The 22736-nt window shown below is 32.8% G+C and overlaps 1 protein-coding gene across 2 annotated transcripts in view; it reads right to left on the minus strand.

The window, feature by feature from the left end:
* Nucleotides 1–1311: 1311 nt before the first annotated feature.
* Nucleotides 1312–22736, minus strand: part of Septin4 (septin 4) — a 105559-nt gene continuing 84134 nt past the window's right edge. For both annotated transcript variants that reach the window (XM_073977338.1, XM_073977340.1), the window contains 3 exons: nucleotides 15725–16083; nucleotides 14531–14631; nucleotides 1312–14462 (listed from right to left, as the gene is read on the minus strand). In XM_073977338.1, coding sequence (XP_073833439.1) covers nucleotides 13799–14462; nucleotides 14531–14631; nucleotides 15725–16083 — 1124 coding nt within the window. In that variant the 3' untranslated portion in view covers nucleotides 1312–13798. The remainder of the gene's footprint in view (nucleotides 14463–14530; nucleotides 14632–15724; nucleotides 16084–22736) is intronic.

Raw genomic sequence — 22736 nt, forward strand, 5'->3', positions numbered from 1 at the left:
TCGATCGGACAAAACGGATTGATATTTTGCATTTCTAAGGTAACATAAAACATTTAAACGCGATTTTCTTATAATACCATTTTTGTAGTCGGTTAGTTTCAAGTCGAATGGACGTTTTTGCGTATATTTTTGTAGACTTACATCAAAATTTTGTCTTTAAACTAGGGATTTTTGGTTTAAACGATTGATAAATATTCATTATCATATAACAATACAATACTCAAAAAAATTTGGATTTAGAAACTATTATTCTTCAGTTTTTAAACCAAGTCCTTTAAAACAATTTGTTCCATACGCCATCATTATTGGTGCGGAACAATTCGTTTTTGTCTCTTTTTGTTCCATACGCCAAACGACATGGATATGGAACTAAAAAGTTCAAAGTTGTTTTGTTCCATACGCCAGGCTTTATGGATATGGAACAAAACGACAAGATTTTTTGGGTCACAAAGCGGATATGGAACATACTGGCATCTGAATATCTCAGAAACTATAAAAGATAGAGAAAAACCGACCAAAAAATCTGAAAGAGCATGGTTGAAAACCTTGCAAGGTACCTTTATCTCAAAATGTCAAAAATGGCGTATGGAACACTTAAGCATGACACCGACGAATTGTCAGCACAACTGAGATGAAATGTTGTATTATTGATGTCAACCCCACTGCGTTGTCGATAAACGTGTTATCGATAAGTGTTTTTTCAAACTTGTGAATCCAAAAGGCAAAATTCGCAAAAAAAACTATTTTAAAATAATAAGTTCAGTGGAATTATTTTTTGATGATGAAGGAAATGTACTGGGCATTGCATCTATTAGAGGAAATTTGAGGGACAAGTCGAATCTATTGGAATTGCCATTTGCACTGTAAGTTCAAGCTCATATGGGAAAGATCTGTATAATCAGTAGATTATTTTTTAAAGCGTATTTTGGATTGAAAAGGATGCCGTAGTTTACATTGTGGAAACGTTAAAGGATGACTTCAAAGTAAGTTACAGATAAACAGCAATACCCCCACTTTTAAAAGTGTGCGATGCATTGAGATTTTTTGCGGAGGGAAGTTTCCAAACGTTCCATGACAATGATTACAACAATTGCATGGCTCAATCTACATTGTCGAACGTATTGAAGGAAATTTACAACTGACAACTCCACTCAACGATAATTGCTATCGATAATCGACCCCTAAAACTTCTCTACGGGTGGTTTCTTAAAATAAACCGCTTTTATTTTGACGATTAAAAGTAATATGAATCGGGCTGCCCTCATTGATATGAGAAAAGTCTCCCTTGTCACTCCCAAAATGAAAACACTGTTTTTGTATAATTGAAAGTTAATAATTTATTTATTTATGAGCGTTTTTGTTGTTTTTTTTTGTTTCCACTTTGTTGATGTTCATTCAATATAACCTTAGATGACTATAATAAAAAATATGTTTTTTTTTTAATTTTTATTCCAAGAATAATTTAAGTAAAATAACAAAACAAGGAAATTTCAATAAAAATAATACGTGTAGAAAATATTCAATATAAAAATTATAAAAATAGTTAAAAAGAGGAGTTGATAATAGTAAATATAGACGAATAAGCTATAAAGCCAATGGATCTTTTCATTTGTTACTCTAATCGATTTTGTTTGTTGAATTCGTCTATATTAAAAAATATTGTTGTTGCTGTTGTTCTTGTTGTGTGTAGTGTTTTTTTATAAAAAAGGACCAGAATAGAATACTAAATTCATATATAAAATATATTCAATATTAATAAACTTAACACTAATGATATTTGATACGACATAATAATATAATACAAAAAAAAAAATTCAAATACATTTGTAGTATACATATTGTTTTTATATGTACGTAATGATGTGATGCGAATGTGTGTTTTCATTTCGCCAAATTTTTATATTATTTTTATGTATATATAAATATTTAGATTAACTAAGATTATTTTCCAATTAAAGAAGGAAAACAGAAATGAAAAAATAAGCCTAAGGAAGAAGTTTATTTAAAAAAAAAGAATTAGGAAGGATTCGAAAAAGGAAATGCTTGATTGAATAGTAGTTGTATGTTTATATTATAGTAGTACATAGTTTGTATGTGTGTGTGGTGTGTATTGTATGATGCTAAGTGTTTTGTAATGTTTTAAACATGTTTAGTTTTATGTTTTACTTTGGTATTTTTTTGTTGTAATTTGTATTAATTTCTTGTAGTAAATTGGCTGTGTTAGCAGCCTTAACATTGTTTGAATGTCGTTTGTTGTTTTTGTTATTAGAATATTTTAAATACTTTTTTTGTTCTATTGTTTGTTTCTGGGCTAGTTTTTTTTCAATACTATTGCTATTTATTATTTTTAAATATTTTTTTGTTATTTTTTTTAAGTATAACAGGCATCTATCTTCTCTTTTCTATTTTTATTCCATGTTGATGATATTATATCCTGCATTTTTTTGGCTTACTGTTTTCATTCTGTTGTTGTTGCTGTGTCCATGTGTGTCCTTTTATTAGAGTTGATTGACTTTTTAAAATGATTTTTCTTATTTTGTTTGTTTTGTAATTGTTTTCCTTATAGTCTTGGTTAAATGTTTGAAGGTATGTTGTTTTATTATTATATATCAACTTTGTTATGTTTGTATTTTCTTTATGTATATATAATTCGAAAATGATGGTGGGGAAGGATTTTTTTAATTGTTTGTTATTTGTTTTTCTGATATTTTGTAATTTTAATATATTTTTTTAAATTGTTTTCCATTATTTCTGATTTGTATTAAAAATGTTTTTTGTTGCTGTTTGCTTTAAAAATTACTTTGTTTTTTGCATTAATAAAATGTGGCAGAGCTTTTGAGATGAAAAAAATAAAGAATATTTAAAGAAATTTTGAACTAATAGCAAGGTAAATCTTATGGCCTGTTTCACTAACTAGGCGTTTACACACAGACAGTATTGGCAAGACCATAGCAAAGTTACAAACCATTTTCACCAATACATTCATAATTTTCTTTACCCCCCATACCATTGCTATCGAAAACGATATCGTTTTCGAATGTTTCTCGAGAGTTTTGCGGATATTTTGTTCGAGAACGACACACGAGAATGAATTAAAAACGATTCACTCGTCGCTCAGTTTGTGGCAGGAAATCCTTCGATTTCGAATATCGTTAATAATATTATTAGCGAATGATTGACGATAGTTTTACGATAGTGGCGAAAAACATTTTTTGTGGAGTTTCTTGATGTTTCTGTTATGTACCTTTTCCGTTTTTATTTCTTTATGTTTGCGACGCGATATTTAACTGTTGATAAACATTGTAGTCTTGTGTTTGGCAACCTACCCATATGTTGTCTTTATCAACACTTATTGTCTATATTATACGTAGCATTTATATCGAAATTATTTGAAAAAAGCAAATGGGAATTTTTTACAAACAACGTAAATTTTTTTTTTGAAACAAAAAAATTTTCAAAGTAAAAAATGTTTCTCGAAACAATTTTTCTTGTGAAGAAAAAACATTCGCCAAATGTTCGAAAACGATATCGTTTTTAAACTTTTGACGAACAAAAGAACAACGTGCTTGTGTACACCCGAAAAACAATTGCCAATTCTTCGAATGTGATATCGTTTTCGAAAGTTGTGTCGAACATTCGAATAATATCCGCAATTGGTATGAGGGGTATACATATTTAAAAATTTATAAATGTATTTGTGAAAAAGGTTTGTATTTTTGCTATTGTCTTGCCAATACTGGCATTTGTAAACGCAGGGTAAGACGATTCGAATACAAATTCGTTCGACTTACTACCAAACTTCAATTTTTTGAAAAATATTTGATTCATTGTCTTTTCCAAGGCGAATTTAACAAGGTGATCCAATAGTTGACGTTAGGTTGTAGTCTTCATTTGCTGTCAATTTTTTTTTGTGCGAAATATCCACAAAAGTTAGAAGAAAACGTTAAAATATTATTCGCGAAGCTTAAACAAAGATGTTGTACACAAATATTTTTTATAGAAGCGAAATATTTGTTATTTATTTTTGATTGAAAATATGTTTTGACAGCAAATGAAGACATCAGTTGGTATTATTGTATCACCTTCTTTCTTACACCATGGTCTTTTCAATCAAATAATTTTTTTTCTACAACTATAGGAGTTTGGTAGCAATTCGAACGAAATTAAATTCGAATCGTTTTAGAGAAACAGGCCATTAGTTATTTTCATTAGTTTTTTTTTTAAGTTAAATATGGAAGAGACCAGAAAAATACAATTTTTTGAGGTTATTACAATGACGCGCCTAAAAGTATGCCATGCTTGTTAATGTAAAGCCTTTGCTACAATGTTTTCGATATACAAAATTAATAACCATAATTTTGTTAAAATAACCGAAAGATCAGATAAAAGTTAATTAAAAATTTCATCACAATATCGGTATTGGCAAGTGGATATTAACGGCATCGTATAAACCGCGAGCTATATGAAATATACTATATTTTTAAAGTGGGGTTAGTTTGACGGATGCGCAACTGGCAGTTGCTATAAGACAGCTACTTAACTCGGAGACCTATCCGAAGTCACATTTTTGTTGGTTCAAACAAGTTTTCGTATTGTTCAGAGCCCTTTAAAATAATGCTTTAAACACTTCAAATAACTGTAGAGCGGTAATCACTTTCAAACGATTCAAGTCCGAGCTGGGAGATATCAGAAATAGTGTAACTAGTCTTTACACCGACAGAAAAACTACACAGCCAACTTGGATGAAATCCTCCAACCTTTATTTATTACAAGAAGATCATTTAGGATGTTCATTTTTTAACACTAATGTCCTCGTGAATTACTTCCTTTGGTCCGGTTTTTCGGAATAAACTGATAACTTTATTATAGGGACCACACAAAGACAAGCTGCGCTTAACATTTCAGAACAATTCAAGATCAACTCGAAATCAAACAAGTAAAAAAGTATCAGTCGGCTTTGCCGACAGAGATATACCCTCAGCCTGTGTGAAGTGAAACACTTTTTTTTTCCAAAAACGTATATATTTAAGGGGTTTTGAAAATTTTAAGCGTATGAACCGACAAATATCTCGTGTACTATTTTAGCTTATATTATCGAACTTTAGTGGGGGAGGTACCAGAAGGAGTGGACCTACAAGCACCACCTTCGAATTGTCGTGCTCTCCAGCCACTACATGGTGCCATAGAGGGTTTTTACATGTTTAGGGTTGCTTTCTCAAGAAGTATGGACTTGCCCCTGAAAAGACTTTTACCGTCGTAACTGAGGCAGTGAATGAAAAAGTTGCTTCAACGAAAATCAAATTGATTCCAGAGCAGTTCTTAAAGTGAACTTATCCAAAATTTTGTGTGCGAGGTACCCGAAAGAGTGGACAAATGTAGTCCATATTCGAACCTGATATATATTTGGTAGATATACTGGGATGGGTAAAGCATGGACCAAATCGGTCACTACCATCAAGAGTTATCATGCGCAGAATTTTTCCGAACATTTTTGAACTCTTGGGGGGAGGTACCTGAAGGAGTAGACTGATATGGCTTATCTTCGTACTTAAACTAAGTTTGGACAAAATTTTACGAAGGCCAAATTTTGGACCGAAACGGCAGATCTGTTCAAGAGTTATCTTCCAACCACTACACACGGTGTCATAGGGGTTCTTCGCAACTTTCAGGCTATTTTCTCAGGAAGTATGGACTTGCCCCTGATGAAAGTTGTACTGTCGTATAGAGGACAGTGAATAGATGTTACCACTTCTTCTTCTTTATTTACTCATCCGTTATCCGGATATAAGTGATCGTACAATTCATCTTTTTTTAATATTTATCGCATTTTAATTATTATCTTATTGTATAGTGGTTGTCAGCTCTCTGTGTTTTGCAGCATTCAGCAGATCGGTTTCGTTGGTATAACCTGTCCAGTCCATGATATTTTTGAGCCAGGATGTTTCTTTCCTTCCTCTAGCTGGCCTTCCTTCAATTTTTCCCTTCAGAATTGCTTGTAAAATTATGTATTTGTTGTTCCTTAATACATGTCCCAGATACGCTATTTTGCGCCTTTTTATAGTTGTTATTAATTGCCGGCTTATATTTATCCTTCTTAGTACTTCGTCATTAGAAATTTTCGCAGTCCATGGTATTTTCAGTACTCGCCGGTAAATCCATATTTCAAAGGATTCCAATTTTCTTTCATCAGAGGATTTGAGCGTCCAAACTTCTGTTCCATATAACAGCACCGACCAAACATAACATTTTATAAAACGTATTTTTGTTGTTATATTTATGTCATGACTTTTCAGGGTTTTACTATATTTACAGAAAGCATCTCGCGCCATCTCTATTCGACTTTTTATTTCTTTCGAGGGATCCCATTTGTCGTTTATTAACATCCCAAGATATTTAAAGGTTCTCACTCTTTCTATTTGTGTACCTTGTACTTTTAAGTTCACCACAACAAAAATCAAAACGATTCGTGAACAGGTCCTAAACTGAACTTTTCCGAACTGGACCGATTGAGTCCATATTGGAACCTAATCTAAGTCTGATAGAAATTTCACGATGTGCTGAGTATGGACAAAATCGGTTATTTCCTTCAAGAGTTATCGTGCGCACAAACTTTCCGAACATTTTCGAACTTTTGTGGGGGAGGTACCGGAAGGAGTGGACCGATGTAGCTCATCTTCGAACTTAAACTAAGTTTGGGCAAAATATTACGAAAGCCAAAATTTGAACCGAATCGGTTCGTCCGTTCGAGAGTTATCATGCGCTCCAGCCAGCAGGACAGACAGACAGACGGACGGACATGGCTAGATCGACTCCAAATTGTCTGAAACACATTTCGTCCAAACATACTTGGGGTCTAAAACTATTATTTCGATGAGGCACATTTTCATCGTATCAAAGTGTATATACCCTCTTTAGCCCAAAGGCTGAGGGTATAAAAAGTAAAGTCACAAAGACTACTAAAAGCATTTGTGGGGGAGGTGTACGAAGGATTTCGGGGTCCATACCTCAAAAACATGATAATATTGTTCTCACGACCACATCGACTGCCGGCTATTAAAATGCCAACGCGATTTGAGAAGTTGCCTTAAACTGGACCTGAAAAAAGGGGCCGACATAGTCCATCATGAAACTGGATCTAATTTTGTAAATCATTGCTTTCGTGGCCACCAGCCACTTTAGTTAGTCCCCGTGGATTTATAGAGTTTGTGGGTCATCATGTCGGAAAGTATTCATCTTCGAACTTCATATGCGATTGAGAGAAATATTATGACTAATGTCAGCCACTCCTTTCGGTAGTTATCGTGTCAATCCGCCATTTTAGTTGGTCACCGTAAGATTTTTTAGAGTTTTTGAACTATCATGTAGGAAAACATGGATTTGCCCACAAAAAATCTATAGTTCTAAATCACAACCACAAGGTGGGCCTTCGAAAACAATTCCTTAGGGATCCTCACACCTCCCTTTTACTCTGTGTAAAATTTTGGCCGAATCGGATACTCAAATCAGGAAGTTATCGTGCTCATCAGTCATTTTAGTTGGTCACCGTAGGGTGTTTAAGGCCTTTTAGGCCATTATTACAGGAAGAATGGACTTGCCTCCAAAACAAAATGTGCCGTCCCAATAGGGGCCTCAAGGACAACCTACTAAAAAAAAATTTTCAAAATGATCCGAGACACATACATAAACTGCACAATTGCGAATGCATTGATATAGTCCATATATAGTCCCGATCTATCGGGTATGTTCTGAGACACACTTCACTTCACGCCTCAAGCATTTTGTTCTCCCAATTTACGCTTATTTTTCGAGTATTTTATGGATGGACTAGGGTGTCTTCTTCTTTTTAAATACTCTAATGAATCTTAGCCCCAAGGAGTAAATGGGATGGACAAAATGCTTGAGGCGTGAAGTGAGAGGTGAAGTGTGTCTCAGAACATACCCGTATGTCTCGATCAAATGTGATGTGGTTATCGTACGTACCATTTTTTGCGAAAAATTTGCCATTTTGTGGGGAAGCACCCGAAGGAGTGGATGGATATGCACATCTTAGAACCTTAGACCTAAGTTTAGGCAGATAGTCCAAATCGTTTGATCCGTTGGAGAGCTCTTCTATAGACAGAAAACAACTTAAGGCTCTACTTCCTTCTTAGGTGAAAGTTAAGATAGAGTCCTGAGATTGTCCTGAAATAACCAGACTGAATATTCTAGTTGACAATTTAGGAGCCAGAAATCTTTTTTGGTTCAGGGAGATGAAGATGTTAGATATGTCGGGGGTTATCATGAATGAAATTTCCCCGTGAGTTTTGTCTTTCCGCCGTTGAAACTTAAGGGAAAAAGTGAAAAAATTCACGGGGAATTGCCGTTCATGATAACCCCCGTCATGTAGGCTGTATGGTACCTGTCTCCTGCCTCTGGAAATCAGTAATTACTTCTTACCAATACTTAATTTCAGACCAACTATGATCTTGACTGACTGCACGCATGAAAAAGACCATTTCCACAGATGGTCCCAAAAGGGAAGAGGACACTGGGACTGAAGATTGTTCTGCGAGAAGCTCGCTCTCAGACGATCATATAAGTTGAATCAGATCTGTACCATCTTCTAAGCGTATATTCTAGCTTTATTAAAGGCTCTGGAACTAGCAGAAGTCAACTTAAATGGTTCTGAGAGGCCGATGGTGATGTTTTTCGACCGCCAAGCGGCACTCTTGGTTCTCAAATGCTGCTTTATCAAATCCATGTTTGTTAACATGTGTAGACATCAAATATGCAGAATGGTCACTTCCTGTTGGGTACTGTGACACTGTCGGGAACAACTTTGCCAATAAACTAGCAATATTAGAATTGAGGAATCTGTACATCTTCCAATGTGTAACATCACAAACTAATTCGAAAACATCTAAACATAAGTTGAATCACATCAGTACCATCATCTAAGCGGAAATTCTAGCTATATTAAAGGCTCTGGAGCTAGCTGAAGTCAACTTAAATGGTTCTCAGAGGACGGTGGTGGTGTTTTTCCACAGCCAGGCGGCACTCTTGGTTCTCAAATGCTGCTTTATCAACTCCAAGGTTGTTAACATGTGTAGACATCAACTAGGTAGAATGGAATCACTTCCTGTTGGGTACTGAGACTTCCTCTTCGACATAAATCGAACTCCGGCAACATAGACAAGGGCAGCCTCGATCCTGATAACTGGAGCTGTGAGAAGTACACCGCAAGCAGCTCTAAATGCGATGTTGAACCTCTTGCCCATGAGACTCAGCATCAAAGGTCAAGCAGCACGTAGTGCCCTAAGGCTACATGAATTGAATCGTTGGCGTGACAACACCTATGGACATGCATGCATTCTTCGGGAGCTAGGACCAAACCTTAGCTTAAATCTGCCGGGGAAATTCAGCGACTACTTATCACCAGTCCAAAGATTTGAAGATGTTGAGGTCCCTAGTAGAGATGACTGGATCCGTAGTAACCCTCCTCTGGATGGTCTGGCTTTCCCAGATGGAAGAAGGTACCGGCGCTGCCGTCTTCTGCGAAAAGCTTTGTCTCGAATACCCATATAGGTTGAACAGCGACTGTAGTGTTTTCCAAGCCGAAATGTTCGCGATCAAAATGACTGCAGAGTTGATAAAAAGTCTGGATGCAGAAATCTTTGAACCGGTACCTATCTTCGTTGATAGTCAACCTGCTCTTAAAGCCATCAAATTCTCCAACATCAAGTCTGAGGCCATTCCTGAGTGTAGAACGGCTTTGGTGAACCTCACAAACGCTGTCCGACTCTGCTGGGTACCGGGACACTGTGACATTATGGAAAACGAGAAGACAGATGAACTGGCAAGACATTGATCCCAATCAACAAGTCTAGCAATCACTGATTCAATCAAACCACCCTTATGTTACCTTTTTCGGAGAGTGGAGACGTTCATTGAAGAACGAGCCAAGGAACTATGGCATAATGAATCAAGATGCAACGTGTCAAGGGCCATTTGGTCGACTCTATCAACAAACAGAAAAACTTCACTCTTAAATTTGAGCAAATTAGAAATCAGGGTATTGACGGGGGTCATTACCGGTCATTGCAACATCCGAGCTTTTATCGACAAATGACAGGATGATGGCGTGGATTATTGCAGGCTCTGTGAAGATGAGGAGGAAACGGAGACTATTGCCCGATGTTAACTCGAAAGCGATATAGATTAATAGGAGTATGATTTCCTCCAAGCTTTACCTTCTACTCAAACATGGAACCAACAATCATAAATAACATCATCAAAAATTTGAATTGGCTGGGATGGCGCAACCCATAAGCGTAACAACTTCTCTGACAGTTTTCTACCATCACCAAATAAACCATCCTCCTTTCTTTATTGCCTTTTTAATCTTTAATAATCCATTTATTATTACTTTCTCAACCCTACCATCTTTTTATACCCTCAGCATTTATGTTAACGAGGGTATATACACTTTCATACGGACAAAATGTGCCTCATCGAAATAATGGTTTTAGACCCCAAGTATGTTTGGACGAAATGTGTTTCAGACAATTTGGAGTCTCAAATCGGACTCAATTGGTCCACTCCTTTGGGTATCTCCCACACACAATTTCGGAAAAGTTCAGTTTAGGGTCATCTCTCGAATCGCTTTGATTTTTGTTTTAGCAAATTGTATTCACTGCCCTCCATACGACGGTAAAAGTTTCATTAGGGGCAAGTCCATACTTCCTGAGAAAATAGCCTGAAAGTTGCAAAAAATCCTCTCTGACACCGTGTGAGGTGGTTGGAGCGCAATATAACTCTCGAACGGATCTGCCGATTCGGTCCAAAATTTGGCCTTAGTAATATTTTGTCCAAACATAATTTAAGTTTGAAGATAAGCCATATCGGTCCACTCCTTCAGGTACCTCCCCCACAAAAGTTCAAAAATTTTCGGAAAAATTGTTCGTACGGTAACTCTTGAAGGGAGTGGCCGAATTGTCTATACTTTAAACATCCTAATATATCTACCAGATATAGATCAGGTTCAAATATGGACTCCCACACAAAATTTCGGATAAGTTCACTTTAAGACCTGATATCGAATCACTTCGATTTTTGTTGAAGCAACTTGCATTCGCTGCCTCAATTACGATGGTAAAAGTTTTTTTAGGGGCAAGTCCATACTTCTTGAACAAACAGCCCGAAGAGTGTAAAAACCCCCTATGACACCATATGTTGTGGCTGGAGATCCACTTCCATAACGGTCAATGTCGATCCATTCCTTTTAGTATCTCCTCCGCAAAACTTTAGATCTTTAATCCTAATTAACATTTTTGTCGGTTCAAACGCCCAAAATTTTTAAAACCCCCCAAATACATACATAAGTATTTTGGGAAAAAATTATTTCAATATACACAGGCTGAGGGTATATCTCTGTCGGCAAAGCCGACTGATACTTTTTTACTTGTTTCATTATTTTTCTCTCGTTTCTCTACTATTGTCTTTTCAGGTACATCTGAACTTCTTTTTCTGATTAATGGATGATCACAATGGACCGAAAGGTCTCCGAGTGGCGTAGTCAATATATATTGGCTACACATCCCATAACCTAAACATAGACCTAGACGACTTTCTCTTTGAATCCTTTTTCATCTCTTTCCCAACTACTCGCCGTCTACCTTTCTTTTTATATCGTTCTTCCATTCTATATTTTCTCTTATATTTACAGGATGAAGACAATAGACCTTTGGTCTACAAATGAAGCGGCTGAATTATTACTATCGCGCGTCCTTAATCCTAAACCTAACCGAACTGATTTTCTGATTGAATGTTCGCATAGATTTGTCATGCTATATTATCATAACGCTCGCACTTATTGATTAAATTGCAGATTGATGGCTTAAGCAGGGTACACACGATAAGTTTTGACTTTCGATTTTTGCTCAAATATCGTTGACCGTCAGACATTATAAACATTTTCATTGTTTTTGTTGACTGAAGCAATTGATTTTCGATGAAAATGACAGTCAAAACTGTTCGTGTTCATTGCGCTTTAAGACATCATTGCCAAAGTATTCAGAACATTAGTATCCGCATTATGATATTTCATCGGCAATCTCAAAGCCCTTAATATTAGGCAAGGAAATGTTCAATACAGGCATCTGTGGATAATCAATCTGCAAGTCTTGCCTTTCTCCTTTATATGTAAAGACTTTCAACACTACCAAAATTGTCTGCTATTCAATTTAAATGCACGCCTTTCATTTAGTTCCTCTTAGAACACAATCGTATTTTCACATTCTTCATCTTAGACCCATATCCCACGATGACTACACTATCCGGATCTACCTACGCTACAACCACCCTTTCTTTTATTGAATTATAATATCGTCTGGCAAGTAGGGGTGAAGAGGCGAAGAAAATCTAAATTGATTGCGTTATTAACCGTCATGTACAAGACAGGAGGAACATTATGACGAGGAAGGTGTGTTCCCAATTGCGTTCGTTATCATCTGGAGCCGGTTTGTTGAATTTCTTAAAGAAAAAGATCATTTAAACTGAATTTGACGTATATTCAATAGTTTTTGTGGTTATTAAATGTAATAGCCTAAAAGTATGCAACACTTTTTGATACAAACCCCCAATGCAAACCTTTACACAAGGGTTAGGATAAAATATTCTGGTGATATCTTCATGAGTTTCTTTTAGAAAAAGTAAAAGAAAATTAAGCCTATATCTAAACCGTGCTGCCAACTCTCTAAAAACGAAACGCGCTAAAATTTAAATTTTGAGAAATTAGCTAAAAATCTATCACTTCTAACCTAATAGACACAAAGAAGAAGCTTGAAGAATATTTCGGCAGCAGGATGGGTTATTAACCGTCTTGCACAAGACGAGAAGCAACATTATGACGAGGAAAATGTATTCCTTATTGCGTTCGTTGTCATCTGGGACCGGTTTGTTGAATTCCTTATAGGAAAAGGTCATTAAAACTGAATTTGACGTATATTCAATAGTTTTTGTGGGTATTATATGTAATCGCCTAAAAGTATTGATACAAACCCCCAATGAAAACCTTTACACAAGGTGGGATAAAATGTTCTGGTGATATCTTCATGAGTTTCTTTTAGAAAAATAAAAGAAAGTTAAGCCTATATCTAAACAGTGTTGCCAATTCACTAGAAACGAAACACGCTAAAATTTAAATTTTGAGAAATTAGATAAAAATCTATCACTTCTAACCTAATAGACACAAAGTATTATTTTAAAGGTGAATAACAATAAGAAACTCGTCTGCATAAGAAACGACATTATCCAGTTATGCTTAAAGCGTTATTATCTCTTCTAACAAATATTCCTTAAAATTTCTTCTCGTTTAAACTCTACCAACAAAATTGTTTTTTTACCTTAATAAACTTTTCTATTTTGTTTAATTCTTTTTTCTTCTGCTTTATAAAAAAGGGAAAATCATTTATCGTTGTTGTTGTTTTGCCATGAAACTACTAATTGTTGCTGTTGTTGTTGTTTGGTTATTTGGTGCTTTTTGTTGTTCTTGTTGCTTTTGTTGTTAGTTGTAATTCAAATTCACTTTGAAAAATAAAAACCTCATTTTTTTATTTTTGTGCATTTCAACTCTTTGAACCGTCTTTCCGCGAAACGCTATCAATTTCAACACTTGGTGTAATGTGATGTATGTATAACTGGTAATCTTCTTCTATCAAAGAAATGATGTAACCCTATAACTATTATAGCCATTAAGGTTCACCTTCATTGCCATCCTTCGATTCTGCTGCTGTACAAAATTGTGTCTGCTGCTACACTTCTAAACATCTATGACACTGTCATTCTTTTTCATCTCCATGAGATGTGTTTGCTTCAGCTTCTCTTGCATCTGCGTCAGCATATCCTGCATGCGTCGGATTTCTTCATCCTTTTGCAGTAGCAAACGATCTGTTTCAGTTATGGCAGCTTCAAACCCGTTTGTTGAACTAATTGAATCACGCTTCAATTTACCACGTTCGCGCAGGGCATGTTGTGATATTTGCGAAATACATTGAGCACGGAAATTTTCATAATGGACATCCTGGGTGGTGTCTTTTAAGTCTTGCATGTGTGTGGAAATGAGGAAGGTACGTAGCTTGATGAAATCACTATGCTCGGGATCCTCAACATTTACCACACCCCAGGGATATTGGCGACCGCGCACCTTCTTCCCGGCTATGTCCAATATGACATTACTACCAACCACCGCAAAGGGGATGGAGGCTTTAAGTTCACGATCCTGTTGTTTGAAATCTTCATCCTCATCGGAATCACATTCGGGGAATTGATATAATTGTATGTGATTATCTTCTAAATCGCGTAGAATGCGTTCTTTTAGATTGCGAACCTCGGTTTTAGTTAGGCAATCAGCTTTGCCTATAACCAAGACGATGTTGACTTTGCGATGTAAACGTCGAAGGAGGTCCAAATCCATTTGACGTAAACTGAGAGGAAAAAGGGAAGGAGGATATTAATTCATAGGATTTATTGGAAATAGTATGCGGAAACTTACCTATGACCCCATGGCGGCACAAAATATAAACAACAGTGGACTCGATTATCCTGAATGTTGCGTCGATTCAAACCACTTTCATCGGTGAAATATTGACGGAACTGAAAGGAAAAAAATAAATAAAAAGGTCAACAAGGTACTCCCTCTAAAGGTTCCTAAAGAGAAATTCTAAATTTCCCATGGAACTATTTATTAAGCTAGGCCGAATAAAAGATTTCTTATGGGCTGAAAGCAAATTTCCTATGGAAACTTGTATTCAGCCAGGCTGAATAGCAAATTTCCTATGGAAACTTGTATTCAGCCAGGCTGAATAGCAAATTTCCTATGGAAACTTGTATTCAGCCAGGCTGAATAGCAAATTTCCTATGGAAACTTGTATTCAGCCAGGCTGAATAGCAAATTTCCTATGGAAACTTGTATTCAGCCAGGCTGAATAGCAAATTTCCTATGGAAACTTGTATTCAGCCAGGCTGAATAGCAAATTTCCTATGGAAACTTGTATTCAGCCAGGCTGAATAGCAAATTTCCTATGGAAACTTGTATTCAGCCAGGCTGAATAGCAAATTTCCTATGGAAACTTGTATTCAGCCAGGTTGAATAGCAAATTTCCTATGGAAACTTGTATTCAGCCAGGCTGAATAGCAAATTTACTATGGAAACTTGTATTCAGCCAGGCTGAATAGCAAATTTACTATGGAAACTTGTATTCAGCCAGGCTGAATAGCAAATTTCCTATGGAAACTTGTATTCAGCCAGGCTGAATAGCAAATTTCCTATGGAAACTTGTATTCAGCCAGGCTGAATAGCAAATTTCCTATGGAAACTTGTATTCAGGCAGGCTGAATAGCAAATTTCCTATGGAAACTTGTATTCAGCCAGGCTGAACAGCAAATTTCCTATGGAAAGCTGTATTCAGCCAGGCTGAACAGCAAATTTCCTATGGAAAGCTGTATTCAGCCAGGCTGAACAGCAAATTTCCTATGGAAAGCTGTATTCAGCCAGGCTGAATCACAAATTTCCTATGGAAACTTGTATTCAGCCAGGCTGAATCACAAATTTCCTATGGAAACTTGTATTCAGCCAGGCTGAATCACAAATTTCCTATGGAAACTTGTATTCAGCCAGGCTGAATCACAAATTTCCTTTGTAAACTTTTTAGATTTTTTTATTCTAATTGTCTTTTTTTCTTCTTACCTGTTCATCGATATAAGCCGTGCACACTCTCCAGCTATCTTCACAATTAACGGAATCTCCAAACCCGGGTGTATCCACCACTGTCAACCTTAGACGTACTCCCCGCTCTTCAATGTCCATGGTTTTCTTTTCGATGCGTGTGGTCTTCTCAATACGTTCCTCAACTGGTGGTATAACACGATTTTTATACATATCACCCAGAAAGAGACTGTTGATGAGTGTTGATTTTCCCAAACCAGATTCTCCAACAACCATGAGAGTAAATTCAAAACCACGCTTTACCGATTTGCGGTGAACCTGCTCCGGTAAGGTGGCAAAACCTATATAGTCACGATCCTTATCAAATGATGGTGTTTTAGCTGTAATTAAATGAGAAAAATGAGAGAGAGGTTAGTTATGGTTGAAAAATAATGTTAGGTTATGTAAGAAACGAAGAGGAAGAGGAAAGATTTGAAAAAATATGTAATTTGAGAGAGTTAAGCTTCTGAATACCGTGAATTAACCCAATATGTCCTTAATAATGATGCCCTTATTGTCCACATTAAATCTGTTTCTTCTTCCTCCAATTCCAAACTCCATGTGGGCAATTCGCTAATTACCCGTTTAAACAATGCCATTTGCTTTCATCCAATTCAGACGGAATGTAAACAACGGAAGCCAAATAAGGGATAAATTTATTTTTTCAATGCTAAATACATAATTATAAGCGAATTCAAATGGATTCCTGATAGCTACAACAAACATGGAAGGGGGAGACTGCAAACACAGCCTCAATGTCAGACAGACAAACAGGCGGATGTGGCACAACATGTGTTTGAAATCTTTTTCACATGCAATACAGCTGCAATTATGTGTTCAATGTTCCTTCTTCGGGTGGAAGGAATTGCTGGTTGCATGTCTTTGAAAGAATTTCTCGCTTTTCATTGAATGCAGGACATATTTGGGGGGAAACGCTGGCACGTGCTACTACAAAACGTAAAAGCATGTTAGGTACTGGGTGCCTTGGCTGCCTGACTGCGTGGCACACCTCAAGTTACAAGTGTTGAAAGGCTCCTTGAAAGCCTAAGAAGACCAACAGCAGGAGAAAAACAAAAACGCCCTTTTGTGTGGATAACAGGGATGGAATTTTTTTAATATGTTTACTACAAAAATGTTGTGAACGTCGCAAATGAAAAAAAAAAAAATAAAAAAAAAATACAAAAAATTCATTTGCGTGGATTTTTTAATTATTTTTTCATTAGAGCGGATTTCTTAAAGAATCATTTTTCATTGGCGTAGATTTTTAAAAAAAATATTTTTTTAATTAGCGGACTTTTTAAATAATTTTTTCATTAGGGTGGATTTTTTTTAGGATTTTTTCATTTGCGTGGATTTTTTAAAGAAGTATTTAGCGTTGATTTTTTAAAGCATTTTTTTCATTAGCGTGGATTTTTTAATGAATTTTTTTCATTAGCGTGGATTTTTTAAAGCATTTTTTTCATTAGCGTGGATTTTTTAAAGAATTCTTTTCATTAGAGTGGATTTTTTAAAGATTTTTTTCATTAGTGTGAATTTTTAAAGAATTTTTTTCATTAGCGTAGATTTTTTAAAGAATTTTTTTCATTAGCGTGGATTTTTTAACGAATTTTTTCCATTAGCGTGGATTTTTTAAAGAATTTTTTTCATTAGCGTGGATTTTTTTTTTCATTAGCGTGGATTTTTTAAAGAATTTTTTTCATTAGCGTGGATTTTTTTTTTCATTAGCGTGGATTTTTTTAAAGATTTTTTTCATTAGCGTGGATTTTTTAAAGATTTTTTTCATTAGCGTGGATTTTTAACGAATTTTTTTCATTAGAGTGGATTTTTAACGAATTTTTTTCATTAGCGTGGATTTTTTAAAGATTTTTTTTCATTAGCGTGGATTTTTTAAAGAATTTTTTTCATTAACGTGGATTTTTTAAATAATTTTTTCCATTAGCGTGGATTTTTTAAAGAATTTTTTTCATTAGCGTGGATTTTTTAAAGATTTTTTTTTTCATTAGCGTGGATTTTTTAAATAATCTTTTCCATTACCGTGGATTTTTTAAAGAATTTTTTTCATTAGCGTGGATTTTTTTTAAAGAATTTTTTTTTCATTAGCGTGGATTTTTTAAAGAATTTTTTTCATTAGCGTGGATTTTTTTTAAAGAATTTTTTTTTTCATTAGCGTGGATTTTTTAAAGAATTTTTTTTCATTAGCGTGGATTTTTAAAAGATTTTTTTTCATTAGCTTGGATTTTTTAAAGATTTTTTTCATTAGCGTGGATTTTTTAAAGAATTGTTTTCATTAGTGTGGATTTTTTAAAGAATTTTTTTTCATTAGCGTGGATTTTTTAAAGAATTTTTTTCATTAGCGTGGATTTTTTAAAGAATTTTTTTTCATTAGCGTGGATTTTTTAAAGATTTTTTTTCATTAGCGTGGATTTTTTAAAGAATTTTTTTTCATTAGCTTGGATTTTTTAAAGATTTTTTTCATTAGCGTGGATTTTTTAAAGAATTGTTTTCATTAGCGTGGATTTTTTAAAGAATTTTTTTCATTAGCGTGGATTTTTTTAAAGATTTTTTTTTTCATTAGCGTGGATTTTTAAAGAATTTTTTCATTAGCGTGGATTTTTTTAAGGATTTTTTCATTAGTGTGGATTTTTTTTAGAATTTTTTTCATTAGCGTGGATTTTTTTAAGAATTTTTTTTCTTTAGCGTGGATTTTTTAAAGAATTTTTTCATTAGCGTGGACTTTTTAAAAATTTTTTTCATTAGCGTGGACGTTTTAAAAAAATTTTTTCATTAGCGTGGATTTTTTAAAATTTTTTTTTCATTAGCTTGGATTTTTTTAAGCGTGGATTTTTTAAAATTTTTTTTTTATTAGCTTGGATTTTTTTAAGAATTTTTTTCATTAAGGTGGATTTTTTAAAGAATGTTTTCATTAGCGTGGATTTTTTAAAATTTTTTTTCATTAACGTGAATTTTATTTAAAGAATTTTTTTCATTAGCGTGGATTTTTTAAAGAATTTTTTTCATTAGCTGTTTTTTTTAAGAACTTTTTTCATTAGCGTGGATTTGTTAAAGAATTTTTTTCATTAGCGTGGATTTTTTAAGAATTTTTTTTTCATTAGCGTGGATTTTTTAAAGAATTTTTTCATTAGCGTGGATTTTTTAAAGATTTTTTTTCATTAGCGTGGATTTTTTTTAGAAATTTTTTCATTAGCGTGGATTTTTTTAGATTTTTTTCATTAGCGTGGATTTTTTAAGAATTTTTTTCATTAGCGTGGATTTTTTACAGAATTTTTTTTCATTAGCGTGGATTTTTTAAAGAATTTTTTTCATTAGCTTGGATTTTTTTAAGAATTTTTTTCATTAGCGTGGATTTTTTAAAGAATTTTTTCCATTAGCGTGGATTTTTTTAAGAATTTTTTCCATTAGCGTGGATTTTTTAAAGATTTTTTTTCATTAGCGTGGATTTTTAAAGAATTTTTTTCATTAGCGTGGATTTTTTAAAGAATTTTTTTAATTAGCGTGGATTTTTTAAAGATTTTTTTTTCATTAGCGTGGATTTTTTAAAGAATTTTTTTAATTAGCGTGGATTTTTTAAAGAATTTTTTTCATTAGCGTGGATTTTTTAAAGAATTTTTTTTCATTAGCGTGGATTTTTTAAAGAATTTTTTTCATTAGCGTGGATTTTTTTAAGGAATTTTTTTCATTACCGTGGATTTTTTAAAGAATTTTTTTCATTAGCGTGGATTTTTTAAAGCATTTTTTCCATTAGCGTGGATTTTTTAAAGAATTGTTTTTTTATTAGCGTGGATTTTTTAAAGAATTTTTTTCATTAGCGTGGATTTTTTAAAGCATTTTTTCCATTAGCGTGGATTTTTTAAAGAATTGTTTTTTTATTAGCGTGGATTTTTTTAAGATTTTTTTTATTAGCGTGGATTTTTTTAAGATTTTTTTTCATTAGCTTGGATTTTTTAAAGAATTTTTTTCATTAGAGTGGATTTTTTAAAGAATTGTTTTCATTAGCGTGGATTTTTTAAAGATTTTTTTCATTAGCGTGGATTTTTTAAAGATTTTTTTTCATTAGCGTCGATTTTTTAAAGCATTTTTTTTTTTAATTAGCGTGGATTTTTTAAAGAATTTTTTTCATTAGCGTGGATTTTTAAACAAATTATTTTTATCCAACATTAGCGTGGATTTTTTAAAGAAATTATTTTTATCCAACATTAGCATTGATTTTTTAAAAGAATTATTTTTATCCAACATTAGCGTGGATTTTTTAAAGAAATTATTTTAATCCAACATTAGCGTGGATTTTTTTAAGAAATTATTTTTATCCAACATTAGCGTGAATTTTTTAAAGAAATTATCTTTATCCAACATTAGCGTGGATTTTTTAAAGAAATTATTTTTATCCAACATTAGCGTGGATTTTTTAAAGAAATTATTTTTATCCAACATTAGCGTGGATTTTGTAAAGAAATTATTTTTATGCAACATTAGCGTGAATTTTTTAAAGAAATTATTTTTATCCAACATTAGCGTGGATTTTTTAAAGGAATTATTATTATCAAACATTATTAGCGTGGATTTTTTAAAGAAATTATTTTTATTCAACCTTAGCGTGGATTTTTTAAAAGAAATTATTTTTATCCAACATTAGCGTGGATTTTTTAAAAGAAATTATTTTTATCCAACCTTAGCGTGGATTTTTTAAACAAATTATTTGTATCCAACATTAGCGTGGATTTTTTAAACAAATTATTTGTATCCAACATTAGCGTGGATTTTTTAAACAAATTATTTGTATCCAACATTAGCGTGGATTTTTTAAAGATATTATTTTTATCCAACATTAGCGTGGATTTTTTAAACAAATTATTTTTATCCAACATTAGCGTGGATTTTTTAAACAAATTATTTTTATCCAACATTAGCGTGGATTTTTTAAACAAATTATTTTTATCCAACATTAGCGTGGATTTTTTAAAGAAACTATTTTTATCCAACATTAGCGTGGATTTCTGAAACAAATTATTTTTATCCAACATTAGCGTGGATTTTTTAAAGAAATTATTTTTATCCAACATTAGCGTGAATTTTTTAAAGAAATTATTTTGATCCAACATTAGCGTAGAATTTTAAGGAAATTATTTTTATCCAACATTTGCCTGGGTTGTTTAAACAAATTATTTTTATGCAACATTAGCGTGGATTTTTTAAACAATTTATTTTTATCCAACCTTAGCGTGGATTTTTTAAACAAATTAGTTTTATCCAACATTAGCGTGGATTTTTTAAACAAATTAGTTTTATCCAACATTAGCGTGGATTTTTTAAACAAATTAGTTTTATCCAACATTAGCGTGGATTTTTTAAACGAATTATTTTTATCCAACATTAGCGTGGATTTCTTAAACAAATTATTTTTATCCAACATTTGCGTGGATTTTTTAAACAAATTATTTTTATCCAACATTAGCGTGGATTTCTTAAACAAATTATTTTTATCCAACATTAGCGTGGATTTCTTAAACAAATTATTTTTATCCAACATTAGCGTGGATTTTTTAAACAAATTACTTTTATCCAACATTAGAGTGGATTTTTTAAACAAATTACTTTTAACCAACATTAGCGTGGATTTTTTAAAGAAATTATTTTTATCCAACATTAGCGTGGATTTTTTAAACAAATTATTTTTATCAAACGTTAACGCGGATTTTTTAAACAAATTATTTTTATCCAACATTAGTGTGGATTTTTTAAACAAATTATTTTTATCCAACATTAGCGTGGATTTTTTAAACAAATTATTTTTATCCAACATTAGCGTGGATTTTTTAAACAAATTATTTTTATCCAACATTAGCGTGGATTTTTTAAACAAATTATTTTTATCCAACATTAGCGTGGATTTTTTAAACAAATTATTTTTATCCAACATTAGCTTGGAGTTTTTAAACAAATTATTTTTATCCAACATTAGCGTGGATTTTTTAAACAAATTATTTTTATCCAACATTAGCGTGGATTTTTTAAACAAATTATTTTTATCCAACATTAGCGTGGAGTTTTTAAACAAATTATTTTTATCCAACATTAGCGTGGATTTTTTAAACAAATTATTTTTATCCAACATTAGCGTGGATTTTTTAAACAAATTGTTTTTATCCAACATTAGCGTGGAGTTTTTAAACAAATTATTTTTATCCAACATTAGCGTGGATTTTTTAAACAAATTATTTTTATCCAACATTAGCGTGGATTTTTTAAACAAATTATTTTTATCCAACATTAGCGTGGATTTTTTAAACAAATTGTTTTTATCCAACATTAGCGTGGATTTTTTAAACAAATTATTTTTATCCAACATTAGCGTGGATTTTTTAAACAAATTATTTTTATCCAACATTAGCGTGGATTTTTTAAACAAATTATTTTTATCCAACATTAGCGTGGATTTTTTAAACAAATTATTTTTATCCAACATTAGCGTGGATTTTTTAAACAAATTATTTTTATCCAACATTAGCGTGGATTTTTTAAACAAATTATTTTTATCCAACATTAGCGTGGATTTTTTAAACAAATTATTTTTATCCAACATTAGCGTGGATTTTTTAAACAAATTATTTTTATCCAACATTAGCGTGGATTTTTTAAACAAATTATTTTTATCCAACATTAGCGTGGATTTTTTAAACAAATTATTTTTATCCAACATTAGCGTGGATTTTTTAAACAAATTATTTTTATCCAACATTAGCGTGGATTTTTTAAACAAATTATTTTTATCCAACATTAGCGTGGATTTTTTAAACAAATTATTTTTATCCAACATTAGCGTGGATTTTTTAAACAAATTATTTTTATCCAACATTAGCGTGGATTTTTTAAACAAATTATTTTTATCCAACATTAGCGTGGATTTTTTAAACAAATTATTTTTATCCAACATTAGCGTGGATTTTTTAAACAAATTATTTTTATCCAACATTAGCGT

Source organism: Musca autumnalis, unplaced genomic scaffold, assembly GCF_047663935.1.
Source record: "Musca autumnalis isolate F117 unplaced genomic scaffold, ASM4766393v1 scaffold_3, whole genome shotgun sequence".
Lineage (NCBI taxonomy): Eukaryota > Metazoa > Arthropoda > Insecta > Diptera > Muscidae > Musca > Musca autumnalis.